This window comes from Solanum pennellii, chromosome 3 (assembly GCF_001406875.1).
Source record: "Solanum pennellii chromosome 3, SPENNV200".
In the NCBI taxonomy this organism is placed as follows: domain Eukaryota; kingdom Viridiplantae; phylum Streptophyta; class Magnoliopsida; order Solanales; family Solanaceae; genus Solanum; species Solanum pennellii.
Genome location: NC_028639.1, coordinates 58,673,248 through 58,693,781, shown reverse-complemented (window position 1 = coordinate 58,693,781; position 20,534 = coordinate 58,673,248). Strand labels below are relative to the sequence as shown.

Here is a 20,534-nt window from a genome sequence, read left to right as displayed (position 1 = left end):
TATATATATATATATATATATATATATATATATATACACTAACTTATTTTATAAAAAATACACTTATTTTGAGAAAAAAAATAAATCCTTCGTTCTCTGCTGGTTGGAGTTCTTTTTCAAGAAAAATTAAAAAGACCTTGTACTTTTCAAGAAAGATAAAAAAAACACTCTGTATTTCCTTTACTTGTTTCAAGAAAATACTCTTCCTTCTTCATTTTTCTGTAGTTTTTCAACTCTGTCCTCTTTACGTCGCCGTCGCCGGAAACTGAGAAAAGGTTTGAACAAAGCAAGGGACCTCTTCTTTATCAACTGCGAACGGAGATCACTGAATTAGTTCAAGAAAATTTAGACATTGCTACATACCTACACAAAACTGAAGAGGCTTTGGGATGAGCTGGACAGTCTTGACATATGCCAAGCTTGTACATAGGAATATTCTCTTTTACAAGTTTGTTTTAAGTTTGTTAGAACCTAACCTATATTATAGGAAAACCTGTATAGGATATAGCTATTTTTTTTGTCTTTTCTACTTGTATAAATGGAATGAAGCACTGATCAATAAAAAAAAGGACAGAGAGAAAAATTTTCCACATCTCTTCTCATTTACAACATGGTATTAGAGCAAATAAACTCATATTAGAAAAGGCATGCCAAGTGTTTACATCAACAAAAACTTATCCTAAGAACAAAGACGAATTTGAAACTTGTTCTTTAGCACTTCGATTACAAACGAAATTAAAAATCTTGTCGGGAAAAGAAAAACTAGGTGTAGATTGGAGCTGACTTGTCCTAGTGGAGTGCAGAAGATATAGCCCCCCAGTAATTGTACCAAGAAACAATGACCTCTTCATTGAAAGGCCCTGTAGAATAGTACCAAAAATAGAGAAAGTGAGGATAGAGTTGAATTGTAAAGAGAATTTGTAAACGCATAGAAGATTATAATTGAAACAGGGGACAAAAAGCACATGATGAATTGTGTATCTAGGAAATAAAGTAACATATCCTGATTCAAATACAATGGCTCTTGTAGATTTAGGAAGATCGACATATATGGATTTAAGAAACATCTTAACATCAAACAAGAGATCAAAATTAGATGTAATATGCTCTGATACTATGTTGTAAATGAGAAGTGATGTGGAAAAAATTTTTCTGTGTCTTTTTTTATAGATCAATGCTTCATTCCATTTATACATGTAGAAAAGACAAAAAAAAGCTATTTTCTATATAGGTTTCTCTATACTATAGACTAGGTTCTTTCAAACTTAAAGCAAACTTGTAAAAGAGAATATTCCTATGTACACGTATTATTTTCATCAGCCTTTAACAAATGAACCCAAAAACCTTTTGTCCAATTCATTAATTTGACCTGATATTTCAACAGAGATAAAGTTGCATCGGACAAGGATAAGGTTCTTGGAAGGTGTGTGGTTCCTTTGTCAGATGTGGAAATGAGAAACCTGTGAGATGTTTGTAGTATGAATTTGCGAATTAGGGGAGAAAAAGAAGAGAAAATCAGGTCTATTGGCAATATTCTCATGAGGATTAGTATGGAGGGAGGTTAATGTTCTGGACGAGTCTATATGTGATAGTAGTGATCTTAGAACAACGGAAAAACAATTGTGGAAGTCCAGTATCGGTGTATTGGGTATTCTGAATGCTTAGGGCCTCAAGTCAATGAAGAGAAAAAAATGGGTAAGCAACTACAAATGCCTCTTGTGTTGCCAAATATGGGGGGAAGTGGGTTACAACTAGGACAATTACCGATAGCCTTTCTCCCACGTGAAATGAACATTACACTTGGGAAGTATTTGACTTTGCACTATTTTAACTATAGGTGTATTTGATAATAGTAATCTGCAAGGAGGAGATAAAGTTGAAAGTGCAAAGGACTCCAGCGTTGGAAAAGTTAGGATTTGTCTGTCCATTCTTCAAACAGGCAGAGTCTATGCGCTTTCTTATACGCTAATGCTCTTCGACAATACTAGGGTGAGAATGACAGGTGAAATTTATTTGACTATACGTTTTATTTGTTCATGTCGTTGAATACAACATACATGTACTCTCAGTGACTGTTACCCAAGATGAACTATCTTCATAATTTAACAAAAGCAAATGAATTCCACTTGAGGCATCAGACTCAACAAATTATTATTATGAAACTGTATCGTGCTGATCCACCTATGGGGAAAGAGGTAGTGGAGTATAGTTAGAAAGTAACCCTTCCTTGTTGAGTATACGATAATCCAGGGTTAACTTTTTCAGGCTTATGGCTATTTTAGATGTTTTAGCAAAAATATTTGACAAATATGTAATTGGAGAAACCCAATTACAATTTTTGTTGGGTTTTGAGTCTTTTTCCCGTCCTATGTGGATGAATAAAAATATAAGGTTTTGGGTCTTCCATCATTTTCTTTGTGGATAAAATTAATCCAAATTTGACAAATTCACTTTTGCCCATAAGCCCAATATTATGGTGCATATGTAAGACTTTCTTTTAGGTCTTATTTTAAGAGAATCACAAGAGTTTGAGAGCAGCCATATAGAGAGAAAAGCGAGAAAGTGCAGATTTTCGCACAAGCCATAGTAGTCATTTTCAAATCGTGATTTCCGCTTCGTTTCTTGTCCAATTGAGCTAATATTTAGACAGCGTATTTCTTTTGACTTAATATTTGATTGAAAACTGAGATAGGGTGTTTTGGAGTCCTGTAGCTCTAGATTTTAGCACGTGAACAGTAGCTGCGATTTGGATATTCTAGCTCTTTTTGTATCTCTAGTTTTTGGTGCTATGTTGTAGTTGTGTTGCTCATCATCTGGCACTTTTTTATGACCATTTTGGAGGACACTTTTGTAACTCTTGTTGACTATAGTGGAGCTTTAGTCTTGTGGATTTTACTCTTCACAGTGAAGAAGTTTTTCACGTTAAATTTAACGTCTCTTGTGTTGATTTATTTTTCTTGCTTGGTTGGTTTGTTTGCTGCCCCAAACTATTTTATTCTTGCATTATTTTGTCTTCTCTTTGTTCAAATAGAAGGAAAAATTTTGACTTGGATTTCTTCCTCTATCGCCTTTGTCGTGCACATCTATTTTGTGCTTACCTTTTTCAACAAAGTGGTATCAGAGCATTGGTTTGTTGTTGATATCTATTTGAATGATGGAGTCAAATATGAGCAATATAGTTTGTTAGAATGGTAGTAATTGTCATACATGGAAAGGCAAGATGAAAGATGTTCTATTTGTCAAGAAAATGCATCTAGCGATGTTTGATCTAATAAACCCGAATCTATGAATGATGATTGGGAATTTGAGCATTTACAAGTTTGTGGTTATATCAGAGGAAAAATGCACAAATACCCCCTCAACCTATACCCAAAATCCCAGAGACATACTTATACTATACTGAGGGGGTACTTGTGCATTATCCCAACAATGGGTTGAAGAAAATGTTAGAAATCACATAGTGAATGAGACACATGCCAGAAGTTTGTAAGACAAGCTTGAGTCACTATATGCTTCAAAGACTGGCAACAATAAGTTGTTTCTTTTGAAACAATTGATGAACATCAGGTATAAAGAGGGCACTCCTATTTATGATCATATTAATGATTTTCAGGGTGTTCTTGACCAACTGTCCAGAATGGGTGTAAAATTCGATGAAGAAATTCAAGGACTATGACTTCTTAATACTCTGCCAGACTCTTTCGAAACTCTTACAATTTCTTTGACTAATTCTACTCCCAGCGGTGTTGTGACCATGAAATATGCTAAGAGTGGTGTTTTGAATGAAGAGATGAGAAGAAGATCTGAAGGCTCATCATCTTCTACTTCACACTCTGACGTTTCAGTTATTGAAGACAGGGGGAGAAGCAAGTTTAGAGGTCAGAATGATAGAGATAAAAGTAGAGGAAAGTCAATATCTAGATTCAAGAATGTTACATGTGACTATTGCCACAAATATGGGCATATCAAAGAGAGATATTTAACAACAAAAGAAAGAAGGCGATAATGAAAATCGTGTTGCAGTTGTTGCTAACGATGACCTTCTTATTTCTTGGGATGAAAATGCCGTTAATCTTGTTCGTGATGAGTCTAGCTGGTTCGTGAATTCTGGTGCTACTTCTCATGTCACGCCCAGGAAGGAATTATTTTCTTCTTATACTCCGGGTAATTTTAGGATGCTGAAAATGGGCAATAATCATGAGGTTGATGTTCTTGATATTGGGACTGTTTGTTTGGAAAGTAATAATGTCTCCAAACCAGTTTTCAATAATGTCAAGCATGCTCCAGATGTTCGATTGAATTTGATTTCTGTTGGATACCTTGATGATAAGGATGTTAATACCCTTGGTGTTGGCTTGTGGAAGCTTACAAGAGGTTCGATGGTGGTAGCCCTGGAGACAAGTTGTCTAACTTGTATATTTTTCAGGGCTCCATTCTCAGAGGGTCAGTAAATATAGTAGAGAATGATACTTCATCATTATTATGGCATAGAAGACTGAGTCATATGAGCGGGAAGGGGATGAACAATTTGGCTAAGAAAAATTTGCTTTCCAGAGTGAAGCAAGCAAAGTTGAACAAGTGTGTTCGCTTTAGCCGGTAAACAGAAAAAAGTTTCTTTTCAGAGTCATCCACCTTCAAGAAAGCTTGATTCACTGGAGTTGGTACATTCTGATTTGTGTGGTCCTTTTAAGATAAAGGCTCATGATGGTGAACTTTACTTTGTGACTTTTATTGATGATCATTCGCGCAAACTCTGGGTATTCTCTTTGAAGTCAAAAGATCAGGTTCTTGATGTGTTCAAGAATTTTCAGGCTTTGGTTGAGAGATAGACAGGGAAGAAATTGAAATGCATCCGTTATAATAATGGTGGTGAGTATATTGGTCCTTTTGACAGGTATTGCAGAGAGCAGGATATTCGGAATTAGAAAACTCCTCCGCAGACTCTTAAACTAAATGGTTTAGCAGAGAGGATGAATAAAACGCTTGTTGAGAGAGTTAGATGTATGCTTTCAGTTGCTAGGCTGCCAGATTCCTTTTGGGCAGAATCACTTAACATTGCTGCTTATGTTATCAATTTATCTCCTGCCGTTGCTTTGAACAGTGATATCCCTGAAAGATTTTGGTCTGGTAAGAATGTTTCTTATGATCATCTTAAAGTTTTTGGGTATAAACCCTTTGTGCATGTTCCTAAGGATGAGAGGTCGAAGTTGGGTGTTAAAACTAGGTAATGTATTTTTGTTGGTTATGGTCAAGATGAATTTGGCTATCGTTTCTTTGATCCAGTTGAGAAGAAACTTGTTAGAAGCCGTGATGTTATGTTCTTTTAAGACTAAACACTTGAAGATTTTGACAAAGCTGAGAAAGTTGATTCTCACACCAGCGAGAAACTAGTTGATGTTGATGCTCCCGAGAGTTCTCTCAGAAAATCTATTACTAGAGAGAAAATACCTTCATCTCGTTATTCTCCCAGTGAGTATGTACTCTTGAATGACGGGGGAGATCAGAGAGTCTTGATGAGGCCATGGAAAGTGAAGAAAAAGAAATGTGGTTTGAGGCTATGGAGGATGAAATGAAATCTCTACATGATAATCATACCTTTGATTTGTTTGTGTTACCTAAAGATCGAAAAGCTTTAAAGAACAGGTGGGTTTTTAGGTTGATACATGAAGATGGTAACCCAGTTCCTCGATACAAAGCTAGATTAGTTGTGAAGGGATTTAATCCAAAAAAGGGAATTGATTTTGATGAGATATTCTTTCTAATTATGAAGATGTCATCCATCCGTGTTGTTCTAGGCTTGGCTGCAAGTCTAGACTTGTAGCAGACTTGGAGGTTGAACAGATGGATTTTAAAACTGCTTTTCTCCATGGTGACTTGGATGAAGAAATTTATATGGAGCAGCCAAAAGACTATAAAGTCAAGGGAAAAGAGAATTATGTTTGCAAATTGAAGAAGAACTTGTATGGTCTAAAACAAGCTCCTAGACAATTGTACAGGAAATTCGATTCTTTTATGAGTCAGCATGGCTTCAAGAAGACTTCTTCAGACCATTGTATTTTTGTGCAAAAATTCTCCGATGATGACTTTATTATTGTTTTGCTTTATGTTGATGACATGCTTGTTGTTGGTCAGAATGCTTTCAGGATTAAAGAGTTGAAGCAAGAATTGAATAAGTCTTTTGCTATGAAAGACTTGGGACCAACAAGGCAGATTCTTGGCATGCAGATTGTCTGTGATAGAGATGCCAAGAAATTGTGATTGTAACAAGAGAAGTACATTCAGAAAGTACTCCATTGATTTAACATGGACAAAGTTAAGGTTGTCAGTACACCTTTAGCTATGCACTTCAAATTGAGTACTAGACATTGTCCTTCCAGTGATGGTGAGAAGAAAGATATGAAGCAAGTTCCTTATGCTTCAGTTGTTGGTAGTTTGATGTATGCAATGGTATATACAAGATCAGATATTGCTCATGTTGTTGGTATTATTAGTCGTTTTCTTTCTAATCCGAAAAGAGAGCATTGAAATGCTGTAAAGTGGATTATGAGATATCTTTGTGCATGGCACTTCTAGTCTGAGTTTGTGTTTTGGGATAGGGAAACCTATTCTTTGTGGTTATACTAATGTAGACATGGCTGGTGATGTTGATACTCGTAAGTCTACTTCAGGCTACTTGATGACTTTTGCAGGGGGAGCTATGTCTTGGCAATCTAGATTGCAAAAAAAGTGTTGCTTTATTTATTACAGAGGCTGAGATTATTGCAGCTTGCAAAGAATTGATCTGGATGAAGAGATTCTTGGGGGAACTTGGTTGTGTTCAAGAGAGGTATGTGCTTTATTGCAACAGTCAAAGTGCTATTCATCTTGGCAAGAACTCTACATTGCATGATCGCTCTAAACACATTGATGTGAGGTATCATTGGATTTGAGATGTTTTGGATCCTAAGTTGCTTGAGCTTAAGAAAATCAATACCAATGATAATGGTTCCGACATGATGACTAAATCTTTACTAAGAGGGAAGTTTGAAGAATGTTGCATTATCGTCGGGATGGCGGTTTCCTCCACATAGTCGGTAGGGGGAGAATTGTTGGGTTTTGAGCCTTTTTCCCTTCCTATGTGGATGAGTAGAAGTCTAAGATTTTGAGATCTTCCATCCTTTCCTTTGTGGATATAATTAACCCAAATTTGACAAGCCTAATTTTGCCCATAAGCCCAATATTATGGTGCATATGTAAGACTTTCTTTTAGGTCTTAATTTTAAGAGAATCACAAGAGTTTGAGAGCAGCCATATAGATGGAAAAGAGAGAAAGTGCAGATTTTCGCACAAGTCATAACAGTCATTTTCAAATCGCGATTCCCGCTTCGTTTCTTGTCCGATTGAGTTGATTTTTTGACAGCGTGTTCCTTTCAATTTAATATTTAATTGGGAACTGAGAGAGGGTATTTTGGAGTCCTGTAGCTCTAGATTTTAGCTCGTGAACAGTAGTTGCGATTTGGGTATTTTAGCTCTTTTTGTTTCTCTAGTTTTTGGTGCTATCTTGTAGTTGTGTTGCTCATTGTTTGACATTTTGTTGGTGACCATTTTGGAGGACACTTTTGTAACTCTTTTTTATTATAGTTGAGCTTTGGTCTTGTGGTTTTTACTCTTCACACCGAAGAGGTTTTCCACGTTTAATTTGGCGTCTCTTGTGTTGATTTATTTTTCTTGCTTGGTTGATTGGTTTGCTACCCCAAACTATTTTATTCTTGCATTATTTTATCTTCGCTTGGTTCAAATAGAAGAAAAAGTTTTGACTTGGATTTCTTCCTCTATCGCCTTTGTCGTGCACATCTATTTTGTGCTTGTCTTTCCCAACTTTTTTCTGATCCATATCTTGTTCATCACACTGGTTCTAAGTCCAAAACTTATTTACCAACTTTCTTTTTTTCTCTCTCCTTGATAGGTGCTTGGAACTACAGAAAAAAGCCAATGCATCCCCCACTCACAGACACTTTTCTTTCATGTGCCGATACTGCTCTTCCTGATGAATTATCTGAAGAATATGATGGTTTTCCCACTTCATTTTCCCCTGATATCGTTAGCATGAGGTATGACCGTCTGAGAATGATTGCAGCGACAATCCAGACTGTGGTTGGTGACTGAGCTACTCAAGGGGAGAGGCTTCTATCTTTACGGAGCTGGAGAGACCCTAGGGCACAGCAGTGTTTCTGATTTTCTGCTGGTTTCTTCAGAAGGTTGCCTACCAGCACAGCCTGCATGCTATGAGCTCTCTATGCTATTTTCCCTCTTGAGTCTGAACTCCAACAAAATGATGTCTCACACTAGCAAACAAGTGGGGCTTTTCTTCTTAAACTTATCCACTTTTCCTAGTTATAAAGTATTAGTCCTTGTGTGTACAATCTCCTCTGAAAGGAAAAGTCCTGTGGATTTGTTCTTATTTATTCCTCAGTCTGTTGAAACCTGGCTGTCTGATGCAACTCAATATCAAGTAGTTAGTAGGTTCTTTCTTTTGAAATGTTCTCCTGGCTAAATTTAAAGCGATGTCGCTGTTGAAGTTGAAATCTCTTTTTCTTGTGGTCATAGTGATGTGTTTCAATCCCGTGAAACATGCTATCTTATACTCCATTTTCACATTTATACATATCAAACTCAAGTTAAGTTATAAGTTCTGTTGATACCGTTCCTCAGTTGGAAGGATTAGAAGTTCAAGAGGAGATGGGTATTTCGTGAACTTAGATGGCATGGAGATGAACATTTGAGACTCGCATCTCTTTTGTTTATATCTACAACAGAATCAAAGTGTATATCTTTAATGATATGGTTATTGGTCAGGAGTATTCCGTTGTGTTATATCTGCTCACAATTAAGTTGTTAACCATATATTGATATGCCACCGCCCCCCCCCCCCTCCTTTCAACTTTCACACACCTTGACTAAATCCACGGATGCCACCTCCCACAATAACAGGACCAGATAACTCTGTCCACCAAGGCTAAGACAGATGGCAAGAATCACATAGTATCTTTTGTCTCCACTGAGTTTTGAATCTGATACCTCAGGGTTCTTAACCACTTCATTGACCGCTGGATCACACTCTTGGGTGCATTCTGCCAACCCCTTTCTCAAACCATTTGCATAATTATCAATGGAAGAGATAAACAAGTGCAGAAGGTGGTGGAGGAAGTAGCAGTGATCAGAACTTTCGTAGTATTCAAGTTTGTTTTCAGTGGTGGGTTACTAAGGATTAATCAAGAAATAAGAATGGCCAGGAAGAAAATTCTAAAGGATTTGTACGTATGCATCTACTGCTTTGGATGCCTGTGGAGTTGTTTACATCTCCAGTACATCATTCTTCCACTGTTAAGCATGTTGAAATAGCTTAAGAGAATGTTGTATGGGGCTTTGAAGTTGAAGAGCTACATTATGAAAGGCCTTGTCTGATTATATGGAATGTTGTATAGAAATTTATGTATCCTCTTGCCTGGAGTATGATCCCTCATTGTCTTAGGATTTGTTAGCTGCTTACAGATTTTGTTTGTGCAGAAGAGACTTTTCCCTAATCAAAAGCTGAGTATTTCACCTTAACATATGAAACTCTGTTTAGATATGTCTTGTTCATACAGCATCCAGCAGATACTGATTTCTTGGTTCCCGCATTCTTCTGAATTCTGATAATGATGTCTAAAGATCTTGCATCTGAGGGTGAGTAAACGGTTGATGAAGTAGGTGAAAATTATGGGAGACCAAGGTATCTGATGAAATAATTGAGGTGAGTTCAAGCTCGCCCTGCTACCACCATTGTAGAAAATGATAAGTAAAAGGTCATATATAGTATCTTGCAAGACTTGCCGCTCTAGCAATTGAGCAAAAGGACTATGAAATCATTAGTTCTAAATTGTAGCTGAAACAGAACTTGTCACTCTGGCCAACCAGCCAAACAAAGGACAGTAAGTCATGTCTCTTGAGGCATAACTTTATAGATTCTAAAATCGAACTTACGCATCTAAACATAATTTCAATAGGAACCAAGTTGTCTCGTAAGACAGAGACTTGTGCCTTTGCAAACTCCTCTTGTTTCTCTTTAGAGATATTTTCAACCGCCTTTAATTTTTGTGTATGGCATTTGTGCGAAGGACCCTTTATTATCCTTGGTTTCGATTAAATACTAAACAAATCCAAACTAATTGAATACACAGCTTGTCGAGACATAAAACTCTGTATAAATTCATTTTTTTTTTCCAATTATATAATTTTCCTTCAGAAAAAGATGATTTTAGAGATTTAACCACAAGGTAATAATAGGATAGACTCCGCTGTCAAGCATACATATCCTTAAATTTCTGCACATGGTAAAGAAGACAACCTTTACTGCAACAACTTCTATAAAGTATAGGACAAATATAACAACAAAACTGGTACATTTCTCTCATCTACTTTTAACAATACAACTGCATACCTAGCATATAAACAAACTAGTCGCAATTAGCAAAAACATACGCATGTTCGATACCTAGTTCCACAACATACACAAGCAGATCGTGAAGAAAACAATAAATGATGATTACACAGAAGGGGCTAGGGGTTGCATATGAACTTTCAAGGATGAATTACTCTGAATTAGCAACGTTTCTCTATCTTCGAGCTCAGGTAAAAGACGACAAATATAGGAGGTGGAAAGCCCTCACCAAACAACTGTATAGCTCTATCCAACTCACCACTATTGTAAAAGCTCATTGACTTTTGTTCTAACTAGAGCTAGGCCATAAGGAGCTGAGTCTCGCTGCAATTTTTGCACTCTTGTAGTCCTCCCGAAGCTGAATGAACCTGGAGTTCACAGAAAATAAGTCCTTGTGCATATTCTGAAACTATTTACGATTTGAAAATGAGCTTACAAATGGACCCACTTTGGCCTCATTTATTTTATTGAACTTACGACATCTGAATCAAAATGTACGTTTACGTATTAAGATGTGCAATAAGTTTTAGATGTCTGAATCAGAATTCATATATGAACACTAAGTTGTATTAAAATCTGAATACTACATACAGTTTGTTTTTTCAACATCTGAATGCATCAAATTTGCCTTTATTAAAAGTTCATAAACAAATAAAAAAATCAAATAAATACTAAATTAATCAAATGCTATATCATTAAAAAATTCTCGAAAAAGTAATAACAAACGATGTTGATGGCTGGCACTCTCATGATTGTGGGTGTTGATTGGAGATTGTGCTGGATGATGGTGGTTATTATGGGTAGTAGCTAGTGGTGATTATGACTAGCAATAGTGATTAATAGTAGTTGTTGATCGTGATAGTTGCTGGTGGCAACAAATAATTGTGGTGGACTATAGCGATAACTAATGGCAGTATATAGTGATGGTTGATGGCTGGTAATAGTCAGTAATTGGTTGTAATGATGGCTGGTGGTAATGATTGTAATTGATGGCTAATGGTGGTGATAATACACGATAGACGTGTTTGTAAAACACATTTAATTTTATGAGAAATCTGCAGGAGAACAGTCTGTTTATTCTCAGTATACAAGGTGAATTAAACATGACAATTACCTCTGTGCATCTTTCCTAATGCTCGGGGTTCCCTCAAAGAGTGTTGATAGACTTTCAGGTGCAACAATAAACACGTTTGCCATGCTGGAAAAAAAATGATAAATCAGGTTATCAGGATTATATCATATTTTCTGGACAATTCAATGTTTCAAAACACTAGCAACTTACATGCCCAACTGTTCAAATTTCTCATCAACTGAAGGTGCATTGAAACTACGAACGAACTCCCCATACTCTGTTATATCACGCTTCAAACGCAATCCTCCACTACAAAGACAAGAGAGATATTATGCAATGTACCAGAAAGCACAAAGTCGTTTATTCCGTCACCTGTGTCTACTTTGCCATGGTTTCAATTTCAGAAAGAGACAGGGAACAGGTAAGAGAAACATGATGAGTGACTGACCAAGTCATAAAACAATGGAGCGAATTGAGTTTATATAGAAGTGTGCAATTAAATGCACACAGGGATACACAATGACTTAATGTGAGTAAATGATAAAGCATTAAGAGAGTGTGATAGTTATTTTAAATTACTGAGTGTACAGGGGATTTACTTATCATTGCAAAAAAGAAATAGAGGTGCAGCACCCAGCAAACCTTTTTTTTTTTTTTGAAATAAGGGTAACTTTGTATTCACAAAAAGTTCATCATCCAAGGGATGATGAATTGGAAACTTACATCCCACAGGGTGGTAGGCACACCCTCAAAAAGACACACAGAATTACAAGTTTCCTATAAAATCGACCATCTCTATGCTTTCCCCTACCAACTCTTGCTTACACCAAAAAAATAAAAGACTTAAGCATTTGGTTTTTATCTTCTGAAAACTATCACTTTGTCCTTCAAAACACCTAGCATTCCTTTCTTTCCATAGAGTCCACCATATACATGCAGCACCCAGCAACTTGGATTAATCCGAGTAAATGATCCCTTTGGAATAGTGCCTAGCTTATCACTTGAGAAAAATAAGAGAATATGCTACAAACAATTTACTAGTTAGCACTGATAACACGAAAAACAATTCACTAGTTAGTACTTCTTTTTTTAATGACCAAGAAATCTGCTATTTTTTCATCTTCGGAACTCAGTTGCTATTTGATTCTACCCTCCACCCTTCTCCACTAAAGCACCAGACTTGGTTACCAGTCATGATTTAAACTCATGATGTACGCCTACCATACATCCACGCTGTAGTCTGTAGTGCCTTCATCACTGAACCAAAGCCCTGGAGCTAGTACTTGTTTCTTTGTAATCTTGATATACATAGTCACAAGAGTACCAAAAAATGATACAAAACTCATGCTTAATCATTCTCATGCGTGCAACACCTCCCTTTTTTTCTTTCCTAGATGGAGAAACTGCATAAGCTTTGACTAAAAGAATTTTTGATAGGTGAGCTTGAAAAACATATTTATTTCCAATTTCTCCAGTCAGACTTAATAATTTGGTCACTATTCATATATCCAGAGTTCCAACCACTTGACCCCATTCAGATTATAGAAGCTTTTATTGGGAACTGTTTTATCATAATATATGACTGAAACAGTTGGACAATTTTATGCATAGGAGCTCCACGAATTTCCGAATACATTCATGTACCAAAGAAAAGACCAGATCTGTTCAACACACATAGAATGAAAAATAGAAGATCTGGAACATAAGAAAGCTGACTTGAAATCTACGGATCTTTTATCTATCCATAGCATTGCATGGCGTGAACTGTAGATAGTTTCTTGCTTTAACTTTAGGCAAGTTATGAAGAAAATATGAGAAGTCTAATTGTTCTCAATATATAGAACATCTCTTCAGGACGTCTCAGCAAATTTATCTGTCTAATTGTTCTCAATATATAGAACATCTCTTCAGGACGTCTCAGCAAATTTATCTCCACATCCCATAGAACAGAATTGTGGAAAGCCATAATGAATTGAAGAAAAGCAGGTGAAAGAGGGTTGAATTGGGCATAGAACGGGGCTAAGTTGAAGATTGTTTTAAAATGGGTTAATGATTAAGCCGATTAAAATTTAGCCCCTTTTTAAAAAGAACTGGGGGTTATGAAAGGAGAAATGGAGGTGGGGGATTACAACAAGAACAACATGATCAGTAAGGGTTTATTTTACTGACTCCAAATTACTTCTGATTTGAGACGTAGCGTAGTTTGTTGTTGTTCTTGTTGAGTAATGATGGTGCTTTTCAAAATGTTTTTACTTCTTAATCCAAGAATGATCCTTGAAGCATCAGTACACAAGTTGACGTGTGACTAAAAATAGAAGGAGAAGAAGGTAATCTCGTGTTTGGCCTTTAATCTATTAGCAAAAATATCACAACTATTGTACTTCATGAAACTAGATTCCCACCTGGTTTACAATCTACCGAACAGAGACTTTATATTCTTTAATTTCTATAATGTTGAAATGACACAAACATCAGAAATTTCTCTTTTGGCTTTATGCAATAGAAATATTAGCAGGCAGATAGTTCTAGACTCACTGACACTAGTGGAAGTATAAGCATTAGCTTGCTATAGGCAGGGAACTATTCCTACTATGGATCCTATAATGTAATTTTTGCAACTCCAATTTTATTAACTTAAACAAGCAGCAATAACCGCAATGCCGAAAGGAAGTACCTTGCATTGAAGGTGAACTTTTGCCAATGATTAAGCAAGCCTTTGTGTAAACGATTCCCCTATTAAAAGAGAAAAACATACACCATATTGTTACCAGAAATTTTGATTCTAAGAGTAATAACTACAAACTGAAAAAAATTACAGAAAATGTAATCAGCTGTATCAACACAACACATTGTGGACAGCTGTAAAATGGCTGTAGACAGCCTAAATATTAAAATGTTCCCAACAGTCAAAAAACAATAACATGGTGTCGCAGAGAAACTCTCCTATTTTAAAATGCAGGTTTAGTAGTTTAAGTTGCTTGGAGCTTCCATTTCTTAGGAATTTTGAAAGTTGCGGGCTATGGCATGTTTAAGGCCATCTTAATATATTCATGTAAATAAGACCAATAACAATAGCAACAACTATACCTCAGTCCCAACTGCCAAACAAGTTGGGGTCACTTATATGAACTTTCACTGACCATGTTATTCCATTTAAACCCATCTCATGCCAACATTATGCAAATATAATTAAGAAGTAATAGAAGTTCAGTATATTTCTAAACGTATAAATATCTTAAAAGCTAAGCCATTCCTAGAAAGCATAGGACCTATAGTGAAGGTGTCAACACGTCTATAATATGTTGTCAACCAATAGGTATTGCCTATATAGATCCTTCTCTTCCCACCCATCTTTCACTATGTTTGCATTGATCCCCATAAATTGTATTTCCTTAAAGACAACTTCCTTCCATCTGAGTTTAGGTCTACCTTCCCTCTTTTAACACCTACACTCACCGTGCTGACGTGGTCCATGTAAATAAGAACAAAAAATAAATAAAAAAGTTAAAGCATTAACCAGTAGGATCAATGATCACCTAGCATAACCTGTAGAATAAGATGGAGCAATATCAAGCAAATAACTTAACAGACTGAACCTTGTCAGCAGTTAGGGGTCAGACTAGGATATAAGCGTATGCAGAAATAAAAACAGGAATATACCAATTCAGTCAAAAAGGCTTGTTTGTTAAGCCCTTCCAGCGCTGTGAATGCCGATTCAAGCACCCTTGAAAGGTATGCGACAACTCTGATAAAGGGAGAAGCCGTAAGAATACAGGAAATATCCTTCAGAAAAGAAAAAAAAAACCTAAGACGTATTTACGAGGGAAAGAGACAAGAAAACATATGAAAGGCCAAACACTATGCATAGGAGATTTCGGACTCCAATGCGTTCTTGACATATTAAGAATGCCGTGTGTTGATATTTTGAAAGCCAGTAAAATAATAGGCAGCTTAATATCCTTCCAGAGATCATCTTATTATAATTTCTCTACTCTACATGGCATAAGTAAAGCTTAAATTAGTTCAGACTTTGAACAAGCTTGTGTTGGCCGATGGTCAGGGACAATGCTGTCATCAGGTGATCGATATTCTGCGACTTTTTGTTCAGTTGACAGTACGCGTTCCACCTGAGAACAGTCAAAGGAAGTGTAACCTAATATCAGACGTAAATTTTGATCTGAAAGGAAACAAAATAGAATCTGAGAAATTCAAAACGACTGATAAAAGGTGCCATTGAGATTGTAATAATGAGGCCAAGTCCCACATAAAGACTACCACAACCGTCAAACACATTAAATGTTACAAATCAGACCTCTGCCATAACAGTTTCAATACACTGCTGAAGCCCCTTATAAGCAGCACCCTCTGCACTTGACATAGCTGTAGCCATTTCTTCACAGGAAGCAGCATGCGCACCATCCACAGGCAGTAAAAGTCGAGATATAGAGTTCGCAAAATACTGAAGAAACGGAGTTCAATGAGAACCCAAAAGAGACAACATGAGATTGTGTTTATTTTTCTTTGGAACTGGTAAATTTGTACATGAGATTGTTTAATATTGATCACAAAGATTTTCACTAGTTCACTAGCATCAAACCGACATACTTGCTGCACAATAGCCACACTGCTCCCACAGCGTTGCACAGAAACCATGAAAGATCTGAAACTGCTTTCACCAGCAGCAGCTGCTGCTTCTGCCTAAATACCACAGATGATATGGTTAAATCAGCTATATATGACTGTATACTCATGCACAAGGAAAATTTACATATTTTTCAGACTCTAGTAGACATGAATGCCAAAGTAATTACCGCAGAAGCAGCTGCAGCAGCAACCCTTCGACTTACACTAGGAAGTACAAATCTTTCCCTTAAAGCAGCAGCCTCAGTGAGACTGTCTCTGGCTCTTTCAAGACCTTCAGTTATGTATATGCTCACCTGCAAGAGTTGGAATAAGGCAGCTAATGATACAACGTACAAATGACAGAGAACAATGGCAGAGCTATCCTCCGTCATTGAATATGCTACATTACTATGCAAGGTAGTTCTGTAGGAAATGATCCATACATAAATTCCAGGCTCCAAAAAGTAGAAGAAATAAAAGGATATCTATGTACAATGAATTACACTCAACCTCCTAAAAAAAGTAATATTCAATTACATAGTCGGCATGCCAAATGAAAATAACGTAAATACTTCCAGCTAGAGCCACTAAAATGGGCTTAGCCCATGGGGCCGGCCCAACCCAACCCGTTACCGGGGTAGGGTTGGAATATGATTTTTCAATCCCATTTAAAAGTACGGCTTATAAGCCCGGCCAAATAAGCCCTTGGCCCTTGAGGCTTGATCGGGGCCCGGCCGGGTCAGCCCTTGGGCCAAAACTATTTATATAAGGCCAACTTACAAAAATCTCACTAGTGTATGAGCTAATCACTTAGATGCACATTATGATGTAATATTACGATCTTACCTGATTTTGGTGTGTCCAGATACATACACTACTACAAAAGTTGCTTTTGGCGACAATTATTTGGAGGCAATAAGCTAATTGCCGGTAATTTATATTTTATGTCAATGCATCCTCGGCAAATAAATATTAGCTGGAAATGATAATTGTTTTCGTGGCAATAGAAGGGAATAACCATTAAATACTAGAATTAATCTTCACTTCAACACTTTTTACCTTTCCCTCCTTTATATTTAGGCCCATCTTCCTCCCTCATCTCGACACAATACTCAGACATCAAACCCTACCTTCATCATATCTTATTCTAAAATCAAAGCCTAAATACCAAAGTCGTGAAAAATCCTATGCTACATTTGAAACTTCTGTCTCAAATATTTTGTGATGGATTTGATTTTGAAAGAGTGAAGTGGCATATTTTTCGTAATTGGTTTTGTAAGATGTTTCTCACTTTCAATTTGTTAGATTTTTTTCTTAAGAAGTCTGTTGCTAATTCCTATGGAAGACACATACTCACAGAATTTCCAGTGTTATAATTCGTTGATTAGCTAGATATTTTGATTTTAGGGTTTAGATGGCACTAATGAAGGAAAATAATTTTGTCGATCCTGTTTCTATGGTAATTATTGTGATATTCTTCTATTTATCGTGTTTTGATGTTAGTGTCTTTGGAGGATATAAAAAGTTCACATGTAATGCTTGTTCCCTATTTAAGGTTTGCATTTTCCCTCTTTTAGTCTTTTTAACCTTTTTGTTTTGTGATTGTTTGTTTAATATTCTGCATATAAGGGGTGTTGTCTATGATCTTTTCATTCAATATAATAGTTTGGATCTTTTAGGAACTAGCTTTCTTGCTAGAAAGTGCACAATCTCTGTTTTCAAAGGTAATTGTGTAGGTATAGGTGTTGCCTCCAAAAGCATGCTAAATAATAAAATAACCCAAAAGTGGACTCACTTTTAAGTCCATTTTCATTATCTATGCCTGAATCATAGATTTCAGTAACTCAATAAACATGGTAATATGATTGTAATCACTTGAAAGGGATGATTAATTGAAACCATGATAAAAAAATAAACCACAAGAAATGATATACATCAATTTTAATCCAACTTCAGTATAGAAATTATTTGTTGTTTGTCTGTGTATTCTTCCCTTCTTTTTAACCAATTGATCTCATGTTGGTCATTAGGTTTAGGTAATAGTTAATCTTTTTTAATTTACATGGTAAAATAAGTAAAGAAATAAACTTATGTGATAACACCGATAAACTTTTTAAGATCTCTCAATCCTTGTGCATTTCCTTCCTTTACATACTTCAAAATATTTTGATAAATCACATTTGTGAAATTATTAAGATGCAAATTGCAAAATGATACTGTCACACTTGGATTTCTAATTGGATAAAACTGATTCTGGATTGAAATTCTAAAATCCTTTCATATCTTCATTGTTTAAAAAATATATCATTATGAAGATATACATTATTTTGATAAAAAGGCATGCTTTAAAAATCTTAAACTAAATTTCAGTGTTTAATTTTGAAATGAACCATATCTACAATCAAAATGACTATATTTTACTGTGTTTCACTTCTCTTGTCTAGATCTTCCTATTAAAATTGAGAGGGATATTACTTTACCTGCAATTCGAAGACAACTAATGTACTTGTTATATGCCTAAGAACTTACGGTTTTTTTTTTGTGTTACAACTATGCTATATGCTAGGACAACATTACCATGGTATCACAAGAAATCATGAACATAAATATTTGATATTTTTAGATTCATATTTTGATCATGATACTAGAGAAATATGTTATTTACTTTGACTTTTCTAGTCATGGCTGTATAAAATGCCTTACTTTATATAGTTGAACAATAATAAATCGATTCCGATATCTCAATGCGTATAAAACTATTGTATTGATGTGGTCCTTCCCTCTCTTGTTAAGTTGTCCAGAACTTTCTCTAATCAGTCCACTTAGGAGAACTTGTAACACCTTAGAAATAATCAACTAATTTGTGAAGTTAGCTTTAGAGATTGACATGTTACCTTTTTTTCAAATTCTTATCATTCCTAAATGATAATAGTTGCTGCCTAGACTCTCGTTCTTTCTCGCCAAAAGATTGTGAAGAAATATCTTGTCGCGATGTGTTCAAGTTGACTAAGGTTGTATCGACCACTAGAATGGGGGGATTAACCTTTGTTGAAATCTGATTATTCTTTACTGTTGTAGCCACCTCTAGATTAGAAAAAATCATTGTAGATGCAGTGATGTGCCTTTACTAGATTTATCTGGTTCATTACCTCTTCCTCACGAACCTCACTAACACCTGATTCATTCTCATATTTTTTATAACTCCTCGCGTCCATTGGAGCTGGTGTAGATTTGTACATGAGAGCCTACTAATTAATTGCTTATTGTAAAACCTGGAGAAATTACACTCCCTTTTTGCCTATCTAAAGCCATGTATAAGATCACCCTGATGTCAACTCGTCCCAACTGCATTACGCATCGACTATGGAGTTGATAAATTATGATTTTTCATTGTAGGAATCTCTTTTGTTTTCTTAGTATACTCTATTGACTAATATGAGAGGTTGACACTGACTGTTATGCGCTTCATATGATACAAATGGATGATTGACAATGATGAAAATCTAGGGAGATCACTCAATGATAATCATAATTCTTTTTTTTTTTTTGAGACAGTAACAACTTGTATTCTATTCCAAAACAAAAACCAGAACCTGCCACAACAAGTTACAGATTCCTAATTACAATTGTGGAGAGTACCAAGAAGATCTTTAATCTTATAGCAAAAATTACAAGGATCCTAAAACATCTTTAGTTGATTCTAGATCTACCATGTACTCCTGTTTACACCAAAAAAGAAACAAAACTAAGCAGTTCATCTTAATCTCCTGGATGGAATTGCTCTTGTTTTGGAAGAATCTGAGATTTCTTTCATTCCACACGGACCGCCAGATGCAAGCTGGAATGATTTTCTATCTTTCTTTATGCCCGCAAATGCTTGCATAACTGCTCCATAACTTCAGGGTCTGCGTAACTTTCCTAGGCATAACCCATTTCATGTCCTTCTGATTGATAAAGACATTACACAAAATGTTGGTTATTCTACAGTAAAGGAAGAGATGGTTGACAGTCTCTACTTCTTCTTCACCGCATAGAAGGCACCTAGGACTCACTTGAATATTTCTTTTCATGAGATTTTCCTGGGTCAAAACTGCCTGCTTCGCAAGGAGCCAAGTAAAACAAGACCTTGTAGGGGATTTTAGTTTTCCATATCAACTTCCATGGCCACCCATTCCTCTGACTGATACAAGGATTAAGTTTTTTGTACGCTCTTCTAACACCGAATTGTCCCGATTGTGATCTTGCCATACCAAACTATCTTGTGCATCAATAGTTCCTTTGAACTGCCCTAAGACCTTGTAAAACTCCACCAACCTTTGGATCTCCCAGTCATTTATTCCACCCTTGGTTTGACCACATCTCTGCAACAGTGACTCTTTG

At 36.1% G+C, this 20,534-nt stretch overlaps 1 protein-coding gene and 1 pseudogene across 2 annotated transcripts in view; one reads left to right on the top strand and one right to left on the bottom strand.

Moving 5' to 3' along the window:
- Window positions 1–8,668, top strand: part of LOC107013515 — a 32,532-nt pseudogene extending 23,864 nt beyond the window's left edge.
- Window positions 8,669–10,350: 1,682 nt separating this feature from the next.
- The window catches only part of LOC107014686 (exocyst complex component SEC10b-like), a 37,294-nt gene continuing 27,110 nt past the window's right edge, over window positions 10,351–20,534 (bottom strand). For both annotated transcript variants that reach the window (XM_015214713.2, XM_015214712.1), the window contains exons 17-25: window positions 16,343–16,468; window positions 16,137–16,229; window positions 15,844–15,990; window positions 15,561–15,658; window positions 15,192–15,276; window positions 14,206–14,264; window positions 11,742–11,840; window positions 11,574–11,657; window positions 10,351–10,827 (exon numbers count right to left, since the gene is read on the bottom strand). In XM_015214713.2, the coding sequence (XP_015070199.1) occupies window positions 10,749–10,827; window positions 11,574–11,657; window positions 11,742–11,840; window positions 14,206–14,264; window positions 15,192–15,276; window positions 15,561–15,658; window positions 15,844–15,990; window positions 16,137–16,229; window positions 16,343–16,468 (870 nt within the window). In that variant the 3' untranslated portion in view covers window positions 10,351–10,748. The remainder of the gene's footprint in view (window positions 10,828–11,573; window positions 11,658–11,741; window positions 11,841–14,205; window positions 14,265–15,191; window positions 15,277–15,560; window positions 15,659–15,843; window positions 15,991–16,136; window positions 16,230–16,342; window positions 16,469–20,534) is intronic.